The sequence below is a fragment of the Cyprinus carpio genome, chromosome B3 (assembly GCF_018340385.1).
Source record: "Cyprinus carpio isolate SPL01 chromosome B3, ASM1834038v1, whole genome shotgun sequence".
Classification (NCBI taxonomy): domain Eukaryota; kingdom Metazoa; phylum Chordata; class Actinopteri; order Cypriniformes; family Cyprinidae; genus Cyprinus; species Cyprinus carpio.
In genome coordinates, this window is record NC_056599.1 from 30,332,338 (window position 1) to 30,354,798 (window position 22,461).

General features: G+C 36.3%; 1 protein-coding gene across 1 annotated transcript; it reads right to left on the minus strand.

The window, feature by feature from the left end:
- Nucleotides 1-13,108: 13,108 nt before the first annotated feature.
- LOC109089337 (homeobox protein Hox-B1-like) lies at nt 13,109-16,473 on the minus strand. Its single transcript, XM_019103456.2, has 2 exons — nt 15,035-16,473; nt 13,109-14,265 (listed from the first exon to the last, which is right to left on the minus strand). Exons 1-2 carry the CDS (start codon nt 15,669-15,671, stop codon nt 13,949-13,951), a joined length of 954 nt encoding a protein of 317 aa, XP_018959001.1. The 5' UTR covers nt 15,672-16,473; the 3' UTR covers nt 13,109-13,948.
- Nucleotides 16,474-22,461: the final 5,988 nt, after the last annotated feature.

The following is a 22,461-nucleotide window of genomic DNA, read 5'->3' on the forward strand; positions in this document are numbered from 1 at the left end:
CCTTCCATCCCTCTCTCTTTTCCTGTCAGCCTTTCTCTCTGTCACTCTCTCTCTCTCTCTCTCTCTCTCTCTCTCTCTCTCTCTCTCTCTCGCTCCTTTTGACTATCAGACTCTGATTCCAGCTGGAGATGAGTGTTAGACCGCTTCACCTCCTGTTGGCAGACAGGCCAGTCTCTCACTAAGCAACATCTGGAAACCAGCCACTGCACAGACACTTACACTCACACACATAAATTCGCATATAATCAAGGGTATCCATGTACAACGCCATGTCCGTACATTTATAAATTACATTTATGAGGGACCTTTTAATCAAAGTCTTCTGTGGCAAGTGTGGTTAGTTTGTTGGAGTATAACACGCTGTAATTAGTCCATCTGTCTTCGGTTGGGAACGCAGCCTAAGTGCTTCACTCGGACAAGGGCAAACCCAGGTGCTGCCCACTCGTATGAAAGTGTGTGTGTAATCGTGCATGTGTGGATACATTTGCTGATTTATTCGTTTATTTGTCTTGGAGTGTGCTTGCAAAGTGGTGGGTGTTTACGCGAGCATGTTTGATTTGCGTGTTTTTGATCGGCCTGCTGGACAAATTATTTGGCTCACCGATCATTTTGATTCACCCAGCGACTGTTGCACAGGCCTCAGCCTCCTGATGAAACTCTCTCTCTTTATGGAGGAAAACCAGCAGCAAGTCATTATCAATAGCTTTATATTTCTTATGTTAGATGATAATGAACAAAATATCTGTCTACAATACAGTACTGTACTCTGTTGTCTCTCTATTCATCTCTTAAAGCACATTTTCTTACAAAAGTGAGACGTTTTTAGGTTGTGCCAAGTATAATTGCAACCATCCAACTTTTGGCAATATTTCAGACAATATCATAATTAAACTTCTTATATGTGGTGTTTTATTCATAGTGACATAAGTCATGTCTTGGTCGGTCATTCCTAGTAAATCTTTTCTATCAAGATTGAGTTGTAAATGGTTAACTGTTTACTGTACAAAATTTGTTTGTATGCTTATTATTACTGGATCACAATATTAATTAGCTCAAAATAGTCTGTTATGAATGTAATGCGTCATATGATGACAATTTAATATTTGGTTGTTAAAAACATTGGTGACACTTTATAATGAATTTGCAATTAGCTCTACTTAATCCGTTAGACATCATGAACGCACAGGATTTTAATTTAGTTTTAGTTCCTTTATAAATTAAAAATAATAATAAATTGTTAATTTGTTTGTCCACAATGCATTAATATTAATATATACATTATAGTGTATAATTTATACTTTAAACAAATAATTAAAGTGTTAAAAATGTTAGTAATTAACATGTCCTAGATTAATAAATAATTTATTGTTCATTGTTGTTCACTAATGTATTTACTGATAACACTTTAAACCTTATAAAGAAGTATTTCAACATATTACAATTATATAATACATGTAATATTACAAATTGTGAATGTGAAATTACTATTTACTGTACTTTATTTTTTTAGTAAAGTGTGTGATGTATCAAAAGATACAGTAAATTAGATTAAAAGAATTATTCATAATGTTATTCACAAATATGCTTTCTCCAAATATGAATTTATTCAAACAAAATGATTTTTATGCTATAGTAAAGTTGTAACGTCGCCAGTTGTCTGAGTATTGCAGTTAATGTAAATATTGTGAGTTAAAAATAACTTGTGATGTAATTTTTACATTAATCAAATATTTTTTGCATTCTGCAGACAATAGAAATGCATAGGTTATGAATTAAATAAAGGTGTGTAAATGATGACAATTTTCATTTTGATGTGAACTTTCCCTTTAAATATGGCAGTAGCGTGCTAAAGCTGAATTATTTATTATTAATTATGATCATTTGCTATGAAATGTCAGAATCATAATACATTGCATAGTTGTGATTTTAAAGAAAATATGAGTAAATGTGTGTGTGTGTGGGGGGGGGGGTACAGTATGAATTCAGTGGCATTGCATGTATCTGGAGTGTGTGAGTGTGTGTGGGCTTTGAGCCAGTGTAGTCTGCGGCTGCCGTGTTCTCTCTTGTTGATTAATTGTGGCATGTGTGTCCCCAAGGCAGAGCTGCACCATGGGGCTCACCTGAGTGAACTGTGTGGGCTGGACACTGCTGAGACAGGGGATGGTGAAGGCCTCAGGACGGAGCTCTGTGTCAGGGTTCATTAGGGGAGCTGGTAGAGAGCCAAACAGAAGAAAAGAAATGGAGCCACAGTTTTCAGATAAGGGCCATACCACAATATGGTTTAGTAGTTTTGCATAGCCAGATTTCTGACTAAGCCGTGAAGCTTATTCTGGCCAAGAACCACCCACTTAGACAGGAAGAGACTCTTAGACTGCCATGTCTGACCACAATTTTTGTTTTTATGCACTGTTTGGGGGAAGTAAAACCTGGAATGTTAGTTATATTATGTTATCACCTATTATATATTATTATTATATTGTTGTATTATTTGTTTACACATTGTGCACACACATTACACACATTGTGTTACACACATTATATATATGTTAAATTATACACACATTATATATATATATATATATATATATATATATATATATATATATATATATATATATATATATATATATATAATGTGTGTATAATTTAACATTAAAATAATAAACACATATAAATAAACAGTGAAGAATATTCATTATTGTTCTTCATTGTTAATTATACACACTGCATTCAAACTCCAAAGTCAGTCTATACGATCATGTGTACCCATAACAGAAGAAAAACAGAAATTACATATAGTACCTCATATATTTGATTCCAAGATGTCCTGGCAAACTTAGCAAATCCAGTGATTAGTTTTTCTATAGGTGCTCATTTTATCAAACCGATAGCTTCTAAAGATGACTTAGTTTCCATACAGAATGATTAAAAACCAGTGTACCCTCAGGAAGCCAAGCCAGCCAGTCAGATGACAGCTGGGAATTGAACAGACACTGGGTGCTTCCTCTGGATGATGCTGAGTCTGATGTGTTAGAATCTTGCTTATTTGGAAATAAGATGAGATTTGATGCATTTAATGCATGTTTGCCCAAAATATTATTTTATACATTTGCCCTCTGAAATGTTTCTGACTTGATGATTGTGTACTTATAGCCATGTGTATTATAATGTCTGCACATTATAGCTGGATAATGTCAGCGCAGTGAGGAAGTGAAGATGGTGTGTGTGTGTGTGTGTGTGTGTGTGTGTGTGTGAGAGAGAGAGAGAGAGAGAGAGAGAGAGAGAGAGAGAGGGTTCAGTCAGAGGCTAGCTGTCACTGAGATCCAGGCAGTGTGCTGTGGGAGACAAAAGTAAATCTGAGCTCTCAACTGGAACCTCCCTCAGACCATATGAGCTGATCCCAGAGTGACATTAACCTGGTTTCACTCTGCTGCAGTGAACCCCAGACACAGCAGGCCCACTGCCAAGAACATCACAGCATGTGAAATCTAAGGCGGCACATGCATATGTACAAATGGAGACTCTGTTTTAAGGCGTGTAGAAAAAATTACAGTTTTTAATCCATCTTTCTTGCCTTCTGTTCTACTTCCTTTTCTCCTATACATTTTTAATGCCCTTATTTTTCCAAACTAAATTGGATTTCACTTGATTAGCTCATGAAGAGAAAGAATGAGTGTGGGTAACCCCTCCCTTTCATGTCTTCCAGACAAGAGCCTTTCTGGAAACCTGCAGTTCCCCAAACTTCCTGTAGGGTAATACAGGCACACTTTTGAAGAAGATGACTAGGGAAGAGAAGAGAAAGAAAGAAGTCTAATGAACAGCATAGAGGCAAAAGAAATGAGACATAGTGCTTTTTATTGCTCTGTAGCAGTGTGATGTAAAACACCAATTGTCAATAAATAAGTTGATTAATAATCACAATAAGCAATTCTTATTGCATTGATATAGATAAAAACTGATTTGCATTCTCAATTTTGGGATTTTTTTTTTAACTGCTCTGTCCAATCCTATATTTAGAGCTTATTAATTTATTCATTTTACTTTTATATAAATGGTGAATTTTCAAAACATTTAGCTTTAATTTCACACTAAACATTTCTCAGGATATTTTAAGAATGTTTTTTTTTATATATATATATATATATATATATATTGATCTTAAACTTTACAGTACACTTAATAAACTAATTAACTGCCTTTCATTATGCACTTACTTTTTAGTCTTTTCAAATATTCATTTATTCATTCATTAATATATAATATATAATATAATATCACACCCCTTCATTTTTTTCTCATTTTGTTATGAAGCAGCCTTATGTTAAACTGCTTTAAATTATTTCGTTTCCACATAAATCTACACTCCATTAACCATAATGACAAGGCAAAAACAGAATTGTCACAACTTTGTAAATTTATAAAAATAAAAAAACTGAAATAAGTACATTGCATAAGTTTTCTTACCCTTAACTAAATATTTAGCTGAAGAACCTTAACAGCCTCAAGTCTTTTTGGGTATGATGCGACAAGCTTTGCACATCATCATTTGCCAATTATCTGCCATCCTTCTCCCCATCTCTTCATCTCTCATGCTCTGTCAGTTTGGATGGGGGCAGACGCACATTTTCTGGTTTCTCCAGAAATATTTGACTGGGTTCAAGCTCTCAAGCTCTCTGGCTGGGCCACTCAAGGACATTCACAGAGTTGTCTATAAGCCACTCTTGCTGTGTGTTTAGGGTCATTGTTCTGTTGGAAGGTGAACCTTCTGCCCAGTCTGAGGTTCTGAATGCACTGGACCGGGTTTTCATCAAGGCTATCTCAATATTTTGGTGCATCGAGTGTTCCTTCTATTCTGACCAGTCACTTAGTCCCTGCATGAGGGGACATGAGACTGCTACCAGCACACTTTACTTTTTGGATGAGCAGAGCTGGTTTACTTCAAACATGATGCTTGGAATTGAGGTTCGTCAGACCAGAGAATCTTGTTTCTCACAGTCTGGGGGTCCTTTAGGTGCTTTTTTGCAAATGCAGAGTGTGTTTTCATGTGTCTTAACTGAAGAGAGGATTGAGTTTGGCCACACCACCATGAAGCCCAGATCAGTGTAGTGTTGCAGTGATGTTTGTCTTTCTGTAGATTTCTCCTATCTCCACATATGATAATGGAGCTCAACTAGAGTGACCATCAGTTTCTTGTTCGGCACATTAACCAAAGCCCTTCTCCATCAGTTGCTCAGTTTGGCCAGGAGGCCAGCTCTAGGAAGAGTCCTGGTTGTTTTAAACTTCTTCCATTAAGGGTAACAGAGACTACATGCTTCTATGACCCTTCAATGAAGCAGAATTTTTTTTTAATTCTTCCCCAGATGTGTGGCTTGACGGAAACCTGTTTCTGAGCTCTACAGGCAGCTCTTTTGACATCAGGGCTTGGTTTTTGCTCTGATATGAATTATCAGCTGTTAGACCTTTTAATAAGATGTGTGTGCCTTTCCAAATCATATCCATTAAATTGAATTAGCCCCATGTTAACTTCACTTGAAGTGTTGTAACATCTACAAGCAATATGAATGCTCCTGAGCTAAATTTCAACTGTCCCAGATAAGGGTATGAATACTTATGCAATGGAATAATTTTAGTGTTTATATTTTTAATACATTTGCAAAGATGTTAAAAAGATGGAGTGTAGATTGATGTGGGGAAAAAGTAATTTAAAGCAGTTTAACATAAGGCATCAACATAAAACGTGAAAAAACTGAAGCGGTATGAATACTTTCGCAAGGCACACAAGGCACAATATATATATTCATTAAGACTTTATGAACACACACACACACAACTGGAGATAGATAGATAGATAGATAGATAGATAGATAGATAGATAGATAGATAGATAGATAGATAGATAGATAGATAGATAGATAGATAGATAGATAGATAGATAGATAGATAGATAGATAGATAGATAGATAGATAGATAATTAACATACAATGTTTTCAAGCTGCAATGCATGCTGGGAACTTGTGCAATATTGTTCAGTGCAAAATTGTTTGTTTAGATAACTCAATTTGAAAAATTGAGAGAACATTCGGATATGTTGTGAACAAATTCTTGAGTAAGGAAAACAAAACAACTTTTACTAGTGACGCTTAGAGTATTTTTGTTCGGTTCACATAAAGCATTGCGAGAGAGAGACTGCGAGAGAAAGAAACCAATCAATGTATACAAGTGGCCCATGAAAAAAAGGAAGAAAGGAGAAAGGTTGTATCAAATGAAATCGAAGTAATAGCTTTGTATGCCATTTGATGCATAAAGGAGAGAGAATGAAGGAACACAAACATCACATTAAATAAGAGAAGCTACAGCTGTTTTCTGGATCAAGTCTTTCACACTTGCAGGACCTATTTGGCAACGCTCACCTTGAGTCATACACACATATATAACAACTTTTGTCATCAGTATAACACATATTGGCCTGTTTCAGATGGGGGTATAGGATGAAATAAGGATGGAGGGAGGGGAAAACACTTCTGGCCTTTGGTGTCACATACAGTGTCTTTTTGAGCTGACAGTGAGGTGTTAATGTAACCTTGAGTCTCTGATTACTTCTCAACAGCAAGCTTGTTTTCGATTGGTTGTGCTAAAACATGACGCCTTTGGATAGTTGTGAGTTCAGGCGCTCCAGCACTAGCCCTTCTCAGTTCAGCACAAGATGCAATGACGTGTGTGTATGTGGTTGAAGGTCAAAGGCTGTTGGTGTGCCCTCGCTATGAACTGTTGTGATGGATGGGTAATGATGTCTACACAATTTTAAGGAGAGCACATGAGCGTACATGTGGACCGAAGACAGTTCTTGTTTGAGATTGGGTTTCCATCCTGTCTTCAGGTCATCGCTATCTCATATGCAAAAATACACTCCTACATACTGAATGTCAGAGCGTCTGAAAATAAGAAGCCCCCCTCTCTCTCACACACACACACACACAATCTTTGGTCATCAGTCTCTGGTTTGGTTTAAATATTCCATGTGTCTGTCCTGTCCACACCATCCCATCCAGACCTCTGATCTCTGGACATACACACACCTGTGCAGACACACACAAAAATAATCTGCAGTCTCCACCGCCTCTTGAACCCCCGCTCTGGTTTCTGACAGCTCTGAAGAGTCGCACATGTCTCAAATGAAAGGAAGGCCTCACTGGGTCTTGATCGCTCAAGAATCCTGGCACGCACACAAATGTTAACATATAGTTTGAGATGAGAATGGGTCTGACTGGATCAATAACTCTGAATGGCACTTTTTTACTGGCACAGTCCAGGAGGCACTCTTTTAGAAATGTCTTTCTGGTTTGTTATATGAGACTAAGCATTTGTCCATCTGCACACTGTATTTGAACAGGCATCAGTTCTGACTCATTCAGCGTTTGGTTACCAATTAAAACATGCAAGGACACGTGTGTGCCTGATCTCAGGTTGTGTTCTGGCTGTATAAGACGAGTTTGCAGTGATACTTAGAGGTAGAGGGAACAAATGACTAAGAGAAATGTGTTTGTTATTTTTGGAGAAGAGAATCATATGATAAATAAGAGAGTAGAAAGATGAGGGGTCATCACGAATGCTTATTAACACATGTCAGTCAGTCTGGTGTTTGCTATGTGCATCATATACTGTTTCTACAAATATATTAATATTGTACTATAAAGTTACAAATTGCTTGTGAGAAATAACTTCTCACAACTGTCAGCTGTCAATTACTAGCAATACTAAAGAAAAAAAATAATGCTGTCATATTTCTTTACATATATGTATTCTTGACATGTAACACCTTATGAAAAAAATATACTTGATTATATATGCATTCAGGTTGAAGTCATTAAACCACTTAACCTCAAAGCCGCAATTTTTGTACAGATTTGTTTTTATACAGCGAGTGTGTGTGTGTGTGTGTGTGTGTGTGTGTGTGTGTGTGTGTGTGTGTGTGTGTGTGTGTGTGTGTGTGTGTGTGTGTGTGTGTGTGTGTGTGTGTGTGTGTGAAAGAGAGAGGGATGCTCTCAGTTTCTAATCTCCATTTGAGATATAAATACCTTGTGACAACGTTTTGTTTGTATGAGGTAAACAGGGCTATGGTGCAGATCTCATTCAACACTTTGCGTGTGTAAAAAGAGAAGGGACGGGTTACTATTTTAATTTAACTAAAATCGGATACCACAAGCAAAAGAGTGACAAAATAGAAAAATGGGGCATAACAAACATGCAAAATAATACCCAAAAAAACTAGCATTCCTAAAACGTCCTCAGATAGGTTTATTAACACACATCTAAAGCTTTAGGTGTTTTGCGATGAAATTAAATCCCGAATGAACTAAACATGCATAAATCTATTTTTAAGATAATGTATTATCTGTTTGGCGCACTTGACACTGGAATCCAAACAAAGACTTAGTTATCACAACAGCAGTATATTTTATATTAATTTACAATTTTTCACGTAATATTAACTTGGTTAAAACGGTTGAATTTTATAAAACATAAGATCACCGTCAGAGAGTTGCTGAGTGCGTTAAGCGTTGTGTAACCTGCGATATAGTAGAAGATTCCCTCTGCTTCTGTTTGGTGGCCTGCTGGCCTTTTCTCTGGCCTTCCTCAAGCGTGAGACAGGAATTTTTCTTTTAGATAACCTTTTGCTCTGAATTCAGCCAAGAATGTGAGAATAAACAGAATAGATGTTCTCCCTTCTATTCTCACCAGTTTTGCAGTTTTGAAATTAACAGAACTCATTATCTTAACTGTTAGTATATATATATATATATATATATATATATATATATATATATATATATATATATATATATATATATATATATATATATATATATATATATATATATGTGTGTGTGTGTGTGTGTGTGTGTGTGTGTATGTATTCGTTTTATTTATTCGTTTCATTAAAAACTTGATTCGACATGTAGCCTGTTATTATTATTATAGTCTAAAAATTAAGCAGGTGATTTTTTTATCATTTTGTTTAAATGAAAGCAAATTGACGAATTTTTAAAATGTAAAATAATTACGTATGTATTAATAATTCCACGTTTGTGGATCGAGAAATGCAAAACTTGCGCAACTTATCGTCAGATTGCAATAGTTCTTTTCTCGATTGAGGACGTTCTCCTTTGCGTCTGGTCAGCGCAGGGTCATGGTAAGTTCATCGGCGTATTTTAACACATTCAGTTGCATGAACCCTGACAGCGTGCTGAGTGGGTTGCGCTCCTTTCCACTTTTGATGGATTGTGGAGAAACTGTTTTTTTTTTTTTTTTTTTTTGTTGGTCTTACACCATTTTTAACTACAGGGCAAACGGTCATATAAACTTAGTGCAGAGTTCAATGACGGGATATAATATCTTTACGCATCCATATTCTAAACGTCAATAGCATTATTACATCCAATATCAACCACATTATTAATTTAATTATAATTATAATAATAATAACAACAGCAAGATGGCCGTTAAGCATAGGTTGTTGTTATTGTTAATAATTATAAAAATATTACTGAGTTATTATTTAATTAAAATATATGATATTTTTATTTAGAAATATTGGGTATTGTTAAATTAAAATCTTTAACATATGATCTTTTTCGAGGGGTTAAATAAACGTTTTCCCCCAGCTATTAAGAAGAGTTATGCAAATAAATCACTAATAAAAATGCATTTTAATTGCAATTGAAAGAAAAAAGGCTGGGAATGTGAAAGTTAGTAGCATTATCAAGTTGTAGCTAAAGTAATTAAAATAAAAATTAAAAATCGATAATGCAAAATTGAAAAATAAAATTGCACGGGCACGGGTTCACTCATAATGTGAGAGACACAAAGCACATGAGCTCAGGTTGTCAGGTCAAAATAGAAAATTGGTCAGTTACTGTAGCCTTATTCATCTTCAGTTGACTCCAGAGATGTTTTTAACTGGAAAAATCCTGACATTTCAAGAGTTTCAATTGTCTGTCTTAATAATGTATTGCTTTTTTGATACTTGACCGGCCATATTAAACACTTTTACTAAATGTAATAATTTTATAACCATGATCAAATGTTAATGTCAATAATTTAAATGTTAAATTTTAGTGTTTTTTATGCCACTCAGATGCTCAATTTTGAACATTTTTAGATTCTTAAAAGATCTTAATATTATGTTTTCTGTAAATCCCGAACAATATCCAATAGCTAGGTTACTTGTTTCTAAATTAAATTAATTTGAGTAAATCTATCTATCTATCTATCTATCTATCTATCTATCTATCTATCTATCTATCTATCTATATGTGCGTTTACAGTATGGTGGAAAGATGGTGGAATCAAAGGTCCTGACTGGGGAGAGTGGAAGATACGGGTGAACTGCTAAAAAATTAAAGAGAGACAAAGTGAAGCCCCAGAACGGTGCTCGCGGCGCAAGCTGAAGGGAGAGACCTGTGCGTGACCCCGGCGAGATGGACGAACGTCCGCAGCTTCTGACAGGCTGACCTGCCTATTTCAAGTATTAATTTGGCCTGAACTCTTTGTGAACCGAGGCCAGGGGAGAAGCAGTCAGGGGATGTTTAAGGCAGGACCCAGGGCAAACCTGTCCGCCTGAGCAAATATTGGGGTAGTCCGTCAGAGGGTCGTGGATGAAATGGAACTGTCAAACCCGCGTAAACTTTGGGGAAGAGGTGAGGCCACAAGGGGGAGGGGGGAGGTGGGAGGGGGAGTTAGGCAAACTCGTTTCCTTAAATGTTCGAAAAACGACCCCCCAAACCTTTGCGACCCCCCTCCACTAGTTCTCTTCACCACTTGTCAGCACCCTCCAGCTCCGAGTTCATTCCCTCAGTTCTTTCACCGGAGTTTGGCCTCTCGCTCACCTGCTTTGCCCCGCATGTGTTTTTGAGGTGGCACAAAAGAAAACTGGGAGTTCCTAAAATCTGATGTCTAATTTGAACGAAAGTCTGTCAATACAGCACAGATAGAAAGCAGATGTGTGCGCGCATGTGCTTATGTGGGATGCTCCTTTCTCAGTGAGATTTTCTTTTAAGGTGACCTTTCTATATTGAGCAATGACTTGAAATTACACTCAGAGGGGAAAACCCCCCAATATGTCCGATCTTCGTGACACACTGAAACAAATTCTGTAGATACTGTAATATAATATAAAATATTTGCAAATACATATATCCACACAAATTCAATGTATATTAATTATGCCTTCTAATTTGAGGGATAACAAATTAAATTACACGTTTTTCTTATTTTATTATTTTATTTTACACACAAAAAATATATATTTATATTTTTTTTTATATATATATATATATATATAAATAAACGAATCGCATTCGTATTGTTACTTAAATTTTTCATATATATATATATATATATATATATATATATATATATATATATATATATATATATATATATATATATATGTATATGAAGAGAAGAGCTAGATTTTGCTATGGGACATTTAAGGAAAGTCAGAGACATGTCCAGTTTTTTGGCAAAGAGTTCAGGTAAAGTTAATGGTGACCTCCGTGTAAACCCCCTACTGTAAGCATTACTTTACGTTTCAATGCAGACCACGGATGTTGACCGCGGGGGTAGCGGTTGGATCAAAGGCCCGATCAGGGGGGGTACAGGACAAACGCCTCGAACAGCGTAACTGAAATCTGCACCAGCAGATGGTCGAGAGAGAATCATAGAACCATTGCTGTAGGCCTATCGTCTTATTTCCAGTACCTGTTGAAACAAATCTTTGGTATTTGATTAGATTATTTGTGTCAATTAGGCCTATCTTTTAAATGCAACCTTATTAATGGTATAACACTTTTTCTCCCCTGTGGAAATGTTTCCAAAAGGTACTTTTATGTTATTAGGAATATTATGAATAGTATAGTCAAACTGAAGTCATATAAATCATTAATTCCTTGATAATTAAATATGTTAAATGTTTTTGAACATTGCTTTAACGTTGACGCAGAAAGTGTCTGATAGGTTTTTGACGTCGCTTAAGGGAACTGTTTATTGTGCCGTCTTTCTTGCCACAAAAACACTGGCCTGGTGAGAGAGATGCGTTTCAGTTACAGAACCACCCAGGAAGCTGTGCGTGAATGCCACTGCAACCCAGCAACCCAGCATTGTTTTCCTCTGAAGTGGACTTGATGCTACAAAGACCAGATATGTCTGCCAAGGAACGAATTAAATTCTACGGATTTTTTTAGTCGTGTCTTTAATGACATAATCCCCTGGTTTCACAGACAAGGTTTAAAACTAGTCACAGATTAAATGTAAATCTGAGCTGTTTCAACTGAAAAAAAAAACTTACACTGGTTGATCTTAAAACATCACTCCCTTGGTTTTGTCTCAAGATGCACACCAGTAATGATTTTCTAAAGCATTTTAATAAAAAATACTTAAACTATATTAATTGAACTACGGCCTAATCCTGGTTTAATCTAAGACCTGTCTGTGAAACGGGCAATATGTCATTCTCAATTACAAAAATATTTTAGCAACCGTCAGAATTTGATTGCTAATGAAAAATATATATTTTTCACATTTAAGAATGCTTTATTTGTTGTTGAGCACTCGAGAAGGACAATCCAATGCATGTAGCGGACTATTCTAAAGATTTATGGTTTTGAAGTGTTTTAATGTGTTTGGCGAGTAAATAAGGAGCTCCTTCATAACAAAACTCAATAATTCAAATGCACCGCCAACAGTTCTGTTCCGTTTCTTAAAAGCTTGTCTTTCTTTTAATTTGCTCAGACTCAGTGCTATTTGTGCCACCCCTAAATCACTCAGTGAGAGAGTCTGTTTGGATGTTTAGATATTCCAGAAGCACACCGAGGTAAAAAGGTCATCTTTAACCACCCTGATTGCTCAACAACATTCCGTTCCGTTCTCCGAGCATCCTATAACACTATTGACTGGTGGTCGCTTTCTCACCCTCCAAGTTAAGAGAAGAGCTATTAAACCCTTGTCATGATTTAATCCATACTAACATTTTTCATTTTCTTATTTTTATTAATGTATTTTTATTATATTTTATTATATTACGTACACACGCATATATATGTAATCATGGTTGCAGAGACTGTTTCAGTAAAATATTGTTTTTATTTGAGGTAGATAAAGAATTGACAGAAGCATTTGATTGAGACATTTAGATTACGGAAACATACAGACAGTAACTAATAAAACTCAGCTCGTCTGCGCTTAAAAAATACTATAGGCTAAAAGATCAAATTTATTAAATGTTTTAATTAAAAAAAGTACATTTTAAACACCCTGCATTGCCTTTTTTCTACAAACGGAATAGAACTTTCCCAAGATTCGAATTCAGTCGCTGTAAATTGACAAATGGAATGGAATATCACAGTGCACACTGAGAAGGAATCGTTCTCATCAAGTAAATTGTGCTGGTGCTCAGCAAAGGCCTACCTTGTAAACGCATAGTGCAAGTCCGAAAACCCCTATAGCTACAATACTCAAAACTCAAATATATGAAATGTGTACATTTTCATAAACGCAACAAAAAACATCAATACATATATTTTGACAACAAAATAAGCTCCATGTAAAGTCAGTTAGGTTCGTTTAAAGACTTGTAAACATTGTGAAAGTGCATTATATTTATCATAATAGAAATACCCTGTATAACACACACACACGTTTCCAAAAAATTATTGGAAATTTTGTTCGAGGAGACGGTGTAAATATGTTCATTGTTGTGCTAAAAGTCTCTACTTTTCACTTTTTCGGCTGACGTTCGTTTTTTATTTTTTTTATTTTTTCCTAAAACGAATTGTCCATCATAAAAAAGACGATAAGGTCTTTCGGGCACATTGTGGAATGCTTAAATTAATAGACTTTACGATATATTTCGAATCTGTTGATCAATGCACCCGAAGTTATTGTCCTCGGTTAGGAATCGGGACTTGGAGAAGCTCCTGGAGATGTTGAAGTTGAGTGATCAGAGTGATCCTCGAGGTCTTTAGACAAGGTGGACGAAGCAGGCGCGAGTCCCTCCTTCTCTCGCTTCTTCTGTTTCATTCGGCGGTTCTGAAACCATATCTTCACCTGTGTCTCGTTCAGCTCGAGCGTGGCCGCGATTTCGACTCTCCGCGCTCGCGTGAGATACTTGCTGAAGTGAAACTCTTTCTCGAGCTCCGTGAGTTGTTTCGTTGTGAAATTCGTCCGGATTGTGTTTTGTGGTCCTAGTAAGTAATCGGCCACTTTAGCTGAGAGGAAAAAATGAAAGAATAGTTAAATGGCTGTTTGTCAAACAATGAAAACACAGAATAAAAAAACCACATAGTCATAATTCACTGGTTTGTTTTACCCACAACAGTCATGTGTGCTCGTATTCTTAACTTTTATTAGATGTGACTGTTTAAATTGCAGTATCAGGCAAAATTAATAAATAAATAAATAAATAATTAACAATTTTTACGGCATTGCAAACTTTTGTTAACCTTACTATAATTCCCCCGTTTGTATATGTTATCAATTTTGAAAGAACTCATAACGGGGTATATGGACTACATGCAATTCAATACTCCCTAAAGATGGCTTTATGACCACTCAATTTGTACAGTATGTCAAAATGGTGGCCCCTGTGCGTAAAAGTTGGTGCACTAAATCGTTGTGAGGCAAATACTGCTGGGACAGGAGACGAAAGCTTAAGAACACAATGGAGGCCAACAAAAACGAATGTTGCGCGGCCAGAACCGGAGACAAGCTAAGCATAACAGTGCTGGTGCGTTTCCAAGGGCGAAGGAAAGCATGTCTGTTCGATGCATTAACGCAGAGGGAGCCGGGTTGAAACTGAAGAGAACAGGCCTTTTTTTTTTTTTGCTTATGTCTTAAGATAGCCTAGGAAAAAGTTCCTAATTTGTTTCCTAATGTTATATTTTGGTGACCTGCAATCTTATTTGCTTTAAGACATAGTTGCTCTTGTTTTGAGTGTGCAGCATAGATATTTTCGTCACAGAAGGCAATTCAATCCACCTGTTTTAGGAGGGTTCCTTTTGACTTTCATCCAATCGAATGTCTTCCCAGGTGGCGACTGATCCGTGTCCCTCTCCCTCCCTTGGGAGGCCGATAAGTCGGCATAGATGCCTTGTGAGTAGCCTCGCTGGTGATCCTGGCCTTCGCATCCATGATGCTGGTAAGGTGCGGCTGGAACGGCTCCCAGCGCCGCGCAGTACGCACCGGCCATGGAGCCATAGTGAGGACCGACGTTTGAGTTTGAAAAACCCGATGAGTGATAATACATCCCATCCTGCTCAGGGTTAATGAAATACTGGTGTTGAGCGTAGTCCGGATTGGCGCAGGCCTGCGTACCATAGCTCGTTGTCCCCGTGCCACCGTAGGAAAGGCCAATGCCACTCTGATGAGTTTGGTGCTGGTGATGCGCGTAGAGGCTGCTCTGGTGCTGATGTTGTGCTGCTGCTGCTGCTGGCTGGTTGCTCCCCCCTTCGTATAGTCGTCCATCAGCGTTATAGCTGTCACTTGCGTGTCCGTTATGGAAGGGGCCCGAGAACGCCTGATCCAAGTGGTGGTATCCAGCCTTGGGCGAGTAGGCGTTCGTCCCACGGTTACAAATTGTGTACTCCAAAAAAGAGTTCATTCTGGAATTGTCCATGCGCAATTAATGGCGGAGGATCAACCTGAGAGATCGGGAGAGCCTCCTGTCCTGCAAGCTCGCAACAGAATGTCATGCGGAAGGGGGGAAATGCTTACCTCTGGAGTGTTTGCTCGTGCTTCTCTATAACACATCTTTACCTCATCTGCTGGTCACGTGAGACGTCACGGCGCCAATGGTGAGGGGACCTCCAGAAGTTTGTCAGCGCGAGGCGACCATCCATCACGCGCTTGACATTTGCATGACAAAGCCACTTCAATCAAACTAGCCCATCAATCTGATAACAGCTAGAATATGTCAAACCCTGCATGAAATTCTCTCCGAATGAGAGAATGAGAAATAAAGAAAGAACGTTTCAGACTTTATGCACTGAGATTTTGTTCTTCATCTCCTCTCATCACTATACCAGCCGCATTTAGTTTCTAGTTTTAATCGCGCGAGTTTAGTGAATAATGCCTAATCTTCGTACTGTAATGGGCTGAGGTAGGCCTAGGTGATTGTCCTCTTTAATAAGAGTAATGTTCAGCGTTGCCTGTAAGACTAGCCCAACGCAGAGTTCATTATGTGTGTTTAGGAAGGAAATCTCTTTAACACTCGAATTGGAAGTGACGCCACGGTTCACAGATCGGTCCGGGTTGGCTTTGGACCCGTCTAATTGAATCAATGAGCTGATCTGTTACCAAAACGAAATTAGGTCGACAGCGAGCCTTCTGTTGAATCCAAACGAGTAGGAAAAGAACGCCAACCAATTCCTTTTTTTCTTACAGCCTTTGGAACCGTCTGTTGCTGCGTTGCTGCCTGATATTGTTCTCTTTTTCCATTGAATCCAAATACAGATCAAAGTGAGAAAGAGGGACTTTACAGTTGGTAACTTTCGTTTTAAAACCGTGGGTCATAAAGCACGCGTTCTAAACATAACTTCCAAGTCAAACTAATGAGTTCGTCTGCACCATGGCTTGCTTGGCAGGCGTTGGTGGACAGCAGAAGAAGAGAGAAGCTAATAATTAATTAAGATGACAATGCTAAGCAAGTCTTCCTCTTCATATAAAGCCCACGCTCAATATGGGGGGCTGAAGAAGTTCGAATATATTTGCTCATTAGTACATGCTGGTACAAGAAAGGGTAACAATATAACGCCCACAGTGATTTGTTATCTGTCGTTTCACTTGCCAAGTGATTGTCTAGTTGCGCAGCCAAAGATTCCGAAATACTTTGAGCAGTTTTACTGTTGTCTCTCTGTCCAACACTCAAGAGTCCTTGAGGTCTTCTGGTTGTTTTAAACGAATCCCTCAGTTGACTGGTTGCAGTGTTTTATACATGGGGTGTATAGCCTACGTTTTATCCTTTTTAATAAATTGGAACAGTTCGTGTTTCTAATGATCACAAACGGATCATTACTGTCATGTACGATTCAACGAGTCTTGCTAGTGTCTTTTGATAAAATAATTTAAGAATTTGCCATCCCTAATATTTTCTGAATCTGATATTCGTTTCAACGGTTCTTCAAATGACCGCGCAAAACTATAATTAAAATTGTAAGATGTGTGTGTGAGGGATATTCAAACAATAATGATGCGCAGATTTTTAAATCTGCGAGAGAGGAGAATTATAAAGTAAAAAGTTTATTTTCTTTCAGAGCATAAAGGATAAAATGTTTATAAAGGAGACTCAAATTTAAAACATAAATTGTATAATAACATCAATAGTAATAGTTTTTATTTGTAATATAATTGATATATTAATTAATAAATTGGAATTATTTAATTGACTTGTTAGTAATTCATTGTTACATCTCAATTATTATTAGCGATCAACTATTATTTGCATAACCTTAAACGTTCTTCCGACGAAAAAAAGGCGTTGCGCACCCTTGCGGCTCGCTGCATTTCTGCGCAAGTAATCGTATATCTATAAACAGATTTGAGAAAAAAAAATACTCTTAATGTTTTTAAATATGAACTGATTCTTGCTATTTCACTTCATTCTTGATATTATTACATTAATATATTGTAGATAGTCACGAGGCCGATGTCTTGCGGTCGTTTGACGGGAGAGTTCGCAATATCTCGAAATGCAAGCAACAATTCAAGTCTGGGTACTAAAACTTTTTACAAAAAAAAACTAATATTATGGACAACTTTTGATAAAAAAACATTTTAATTTTAGCATTATTTCCGAGCTGCAGCGTAGCCGTGGCCTATAGGCTATAGGTCTAAATGGCGTCATTGCATGCCACGTGCTTAATGTTTCTGAACACAAGTTGTGAGACTAAAATTACTCTTAAACTTTAACCAGTGAAAGTTAGGCACAAGCATGTTATGATACTACATTATTTAACAGTTGTGAATGATGTATGGGATCATTGCTGTGAATTTTATTGCTTAAGGTATATAAAACCTTAAAACTGAAATCATTTTTATTGTTCAATTTGTATGCTTTGGCAGTTCCTTTGCTGTTTTGCTAGGCAAAATGTAAAATGCAGATGAGAATAATGGGGCTCCCATCATAACTACCTTTGATTTTTTGCATGTCCAAGTCATTAACTTGCATAATGAATGGCCCTTGAAGCCATTCAAATGTAGTTTTCTTTCTTCATTCCACACCACATGCTCATCATTAAGAGTTTGTACAAACTGCACATGTTAACCTTAACATTACAACTGAAATATTGTTAAATATTAATTTCCTTTTACAGTTCATCAACCCAGGCTTTTTAAAATTCTCAGTTCTGAAAGCTGGCTCATGTCCTTCACCCACCACCCTTCCACTTTGTCGTCGCTTGAGTAGCTGATGTCAGGTAAGAGTATTGACACACACACCGGCTTTGCAGAGCAATTTATGCAGGTAGGTGGAGATTAAGGTATTTCCATTGTACATGTAAAGTGGGATATTAAGAAAATCACTATACAAATAAATGTTTTTCCTCCTGCATCCATCCTTTGTGGGGTGACACCTACCCAAAGTCAGTCATGTCCTTATTTTCATATGCTGCACAGAGGTTAAATGACCCATCTGCTTAAATTATCCAAGTCATTGTGTAATAAACAAACCTAGGACATGTAGATTGTCTAAATTTAACTTCCAAAGTGATCTAATTTATCTTAATCCTCTGATGCAAACAACCAAAAAGGTAAAGGAGCAGTAGAAACCATGACATTTGTTTGGTTTTTGCCATTTTACTCAAGGGATCTATCTATCTATCTATCTATCTATCTATCTATCTATCTATCTATCTATCTATCTATCTATCTATCTATCGTTCTTTCATTCTGTCATTCTATCTATCTATCTATTGTTCTTTCATTCTGTCGTTCTATCTATCTATTGTTCTTTCATTCTATCTATCTATCTATCTATCTATCTATCTATCTATCTATCTATCTATCTATCTATCTATCTATCTATCTATTGTTCTTTCATTCTGTCATTCTATCTATCTATCTATCTATTGTTCTTTCATTCTGTCGTTCTATCTATCTATCTATTGTTCTTTCATTCTATCTATCTATCTATCTATCTATCTATCTATCTGTTCTTTTATTTTTTTGTTTATCTATCTATCTATCTGTCTATCTATCTATCTATCTATCTATATCTATCTATCTATCTATCTATCTATCATCTCTGCTATTCTATCTATCTATCTATCTATCTATCTATCTATCTATCTGTGTCTGTCTATCTGTCTATCTATCTATCTATCTATCTATCTATCTATCTATCTATCTATCTATCTATCTATTGTTCTTTCATTCTGTCATTCTATCTATCTATCTATCTATCTATCTATTTATTTATATTTGTATTTATATATTGTTATTTATATTTGTATTTTTTTTTTTATATCTATTTATCTATCTATCTATCTATCTATCTATCTATCTATCTATCTATCTATCTATCTTTATTGTTTTGTCTATCTATACATGTCTCTAGCTGTCTTGTCTGAATCTCTTTTCCACGTTTTAGAAATTCAGTTTAAATATGTGTGCACACTTAATTTGCCAGTGCAAACATATTACCATAGCATTCAATAAATCAAATATTTAGCAGATGCGGGCACAATTAATCATCTTAATGTCCTCTTAGACATACTATGCAAAAGATCTGTAGACATGATTCAGATACTGTACTTCACAGGCGTATCTAAAAAGAAAAATGAGAGTTTGTGTGAAATCAGGCTGTTATTCTTCGGCAAACCGAGAACATGGGGCCATGCAAGGTCTGTAGGTTGATGTGGTTTAGACTGTCACAATCTCACGTGTAAAGGTTTGACCTCATTCAGGTTAGTATCAAACGAATGCTTCAGCCAAATCATATCATGTTTATTCTCTGAAATGTCCATCATACTTTCTATCTATCTATCTATCTATCTATCTATCTATCTATCTATCTATCTATCTATCTATCGTTCTATCGTTCTATCGTTCTATCGCTCTATCGTTCTGTTGCTCTATCATCGTCGTTTTATCATTCTGTTGTTCTGTCTACATCAAAACATTGCTCCATCCATCTCTAGCCTCTCAAAACTTTTCACCACCTTAAGATAAATCCAGAAACTTGTCTTCAATATGTTAGCTTTCTATTGTAAACAATACCACAGAAAATTCATGTTCCAAATTGTTATTTTTTGTCTTGTTTTTCTAGTAAAACTATCAAATAATATGCATTTATTTGAAGTGCATTTATACACTTTTTATCTTTTTTATAGTTTCATGAATCGTCCTCTGAAAAGGATTAATATATTATGTAGTGTTGCTTCTCAAGCAACTAAATTTATCTTTTTTTTTTTTATTTTAACTGGAACACAAGTCAAAAATCGCAATTATGAAGTCATTTTTTGTGGTGCCGTATCCACATTATTTGTCTGTTTTTATTGATGAATTTCACAACACATCATTATACACATACCATTCAATATTTCTCTCCATGCGCCTATGTAAAATTAACCTCTCGCTGTCAAATCTATCATAGGGCACTCTCTCTTTGTCAACTATAGGCAAATCAGATGTAAACTTTCTGGGCAGATGTTGTCATTCCAGGTGGTTGAGTAGCAAAGTGGAGGTTGCCCATGTGTGACTAAATCTTAAGTACTTTTGCTAGATATGTACACACACATTTTCATAAAGTCACTGGTTTAAAGTTTCATGCCATTGGTCACAGACATTTAGTATAGCATTTAACATGCATTATTACATTAAAACCTATCAGTATGAGGATTTTTTTTACATCAAACTTAAAAAAAAGATTTCTGAGAAGGTAAAAAATGTTTTTAAAACATTTACAATTTTTATTTTACAAAACTAAATTTTTAGGCCCTTTTAGATTTCATACAGCCTATATTATGGTATGGAAGTCTTATTAGCGTGCTCATCCTTAATCGAGAGGTGTAATATGCACTGTCCCAAAAAGCTGTATTTGATATTTTGTTTTACAGGCATTGCGTGTTTTGCTTGAAATTTTGCACCACAGGCCTGGTTTCTTGACAGCTGAGGTATAAGGGTCAAGTATGTATGTAGATGCACCGTGCTGGGTCAACTGATTTCGAAGTTCACAGTTTCTAAAGCTTGAGTTTGACTGTTTAAGCTATTGATAAGTCACACATTAGGTAAATGTATGTGTCTTCAACACACATAGTCACCACTGATGCTGTTATGAGATGAATTGTAATGTGCGGAGTCCATTTATGGTTGACAGCTTACATGCCAACCATACTAGTAGGTTGATTGTGAGTGTATTTGTCGTGCACACACATACACAAACAATTTTGCGAGATTGTTAATATGCACAATGTACAGCTTCATGGAGTGGCCTGAGGCTAATGCTGCTTACTCAGCGGCTGTTGCTTTGATGTATTGATAAATATATATCCAGGGCTCTTATCTCTCGTTCTGCATGATTGATATATGCTTATCATTGCATCTCTACAGATTACAAACCATCGTATTTGTATAATGTCAATAAAACGCCTTAAAGTCAATTATTTACTTTGTGTGACTGGGACATTTGCAGTGCCTCATTGAGGCAAAACAAATTGTGAATTTTACATGTTGTAGGCAGCTAAATATGATAAGTGAGTATACTGTACTCACTGTGGGCTAAAGCACTCTGCTTCTATTCCAAGCTTTCAGGAGGTCACATGACATTCTATATGTTGTTCATTACCTCTTTACCGTATTGGTCTGCATAGAAAGCCATGGAATATGATAGGCACTCTCTGAGTGGATATTCCATCTCCCACTTTTTAGAAGAGACTGAAAATTGCATTAATATGGTGCACTTTTCGATCCCTTAGAAAAACCACAGAAAGCTGAAGCTCAATTTACAAAAAAGTCCTTGCGGAGATTTACTATATATATACATGTAGCTTACCAGGTCAGCATTTATTTGACCAAAACATACAGTAAAAATGGTAATATTATAAAGTAGTATTATCATTTAAAATAACCATTTTCTATTTAATTATATTTTGAGAATATATTTTATGCAAAGCTGAAAGGGACAGTTCACCCAAAAATGAAAATTCTGTCATTAATTATTCGCCCTTATGTTGTTCCAAACCTGTAAGACCTTTGTTCATCTCTGGAACACAAATTAAAATATTAAAAGCTACGAAGCTACGAGAGTATTTTTTTTGTGACAAAAAGAAAACAAAAATAACAACTGTATTAAACAATTTGTCTCCTCCGCTTGACCCTAGTTTAGTTTATTAAATTACAAAGCACATTTCAAAACAACAGAAGTTGCAACCAAAGTGCTGTACAGAGGTATTAAAACAATATTAAAACAG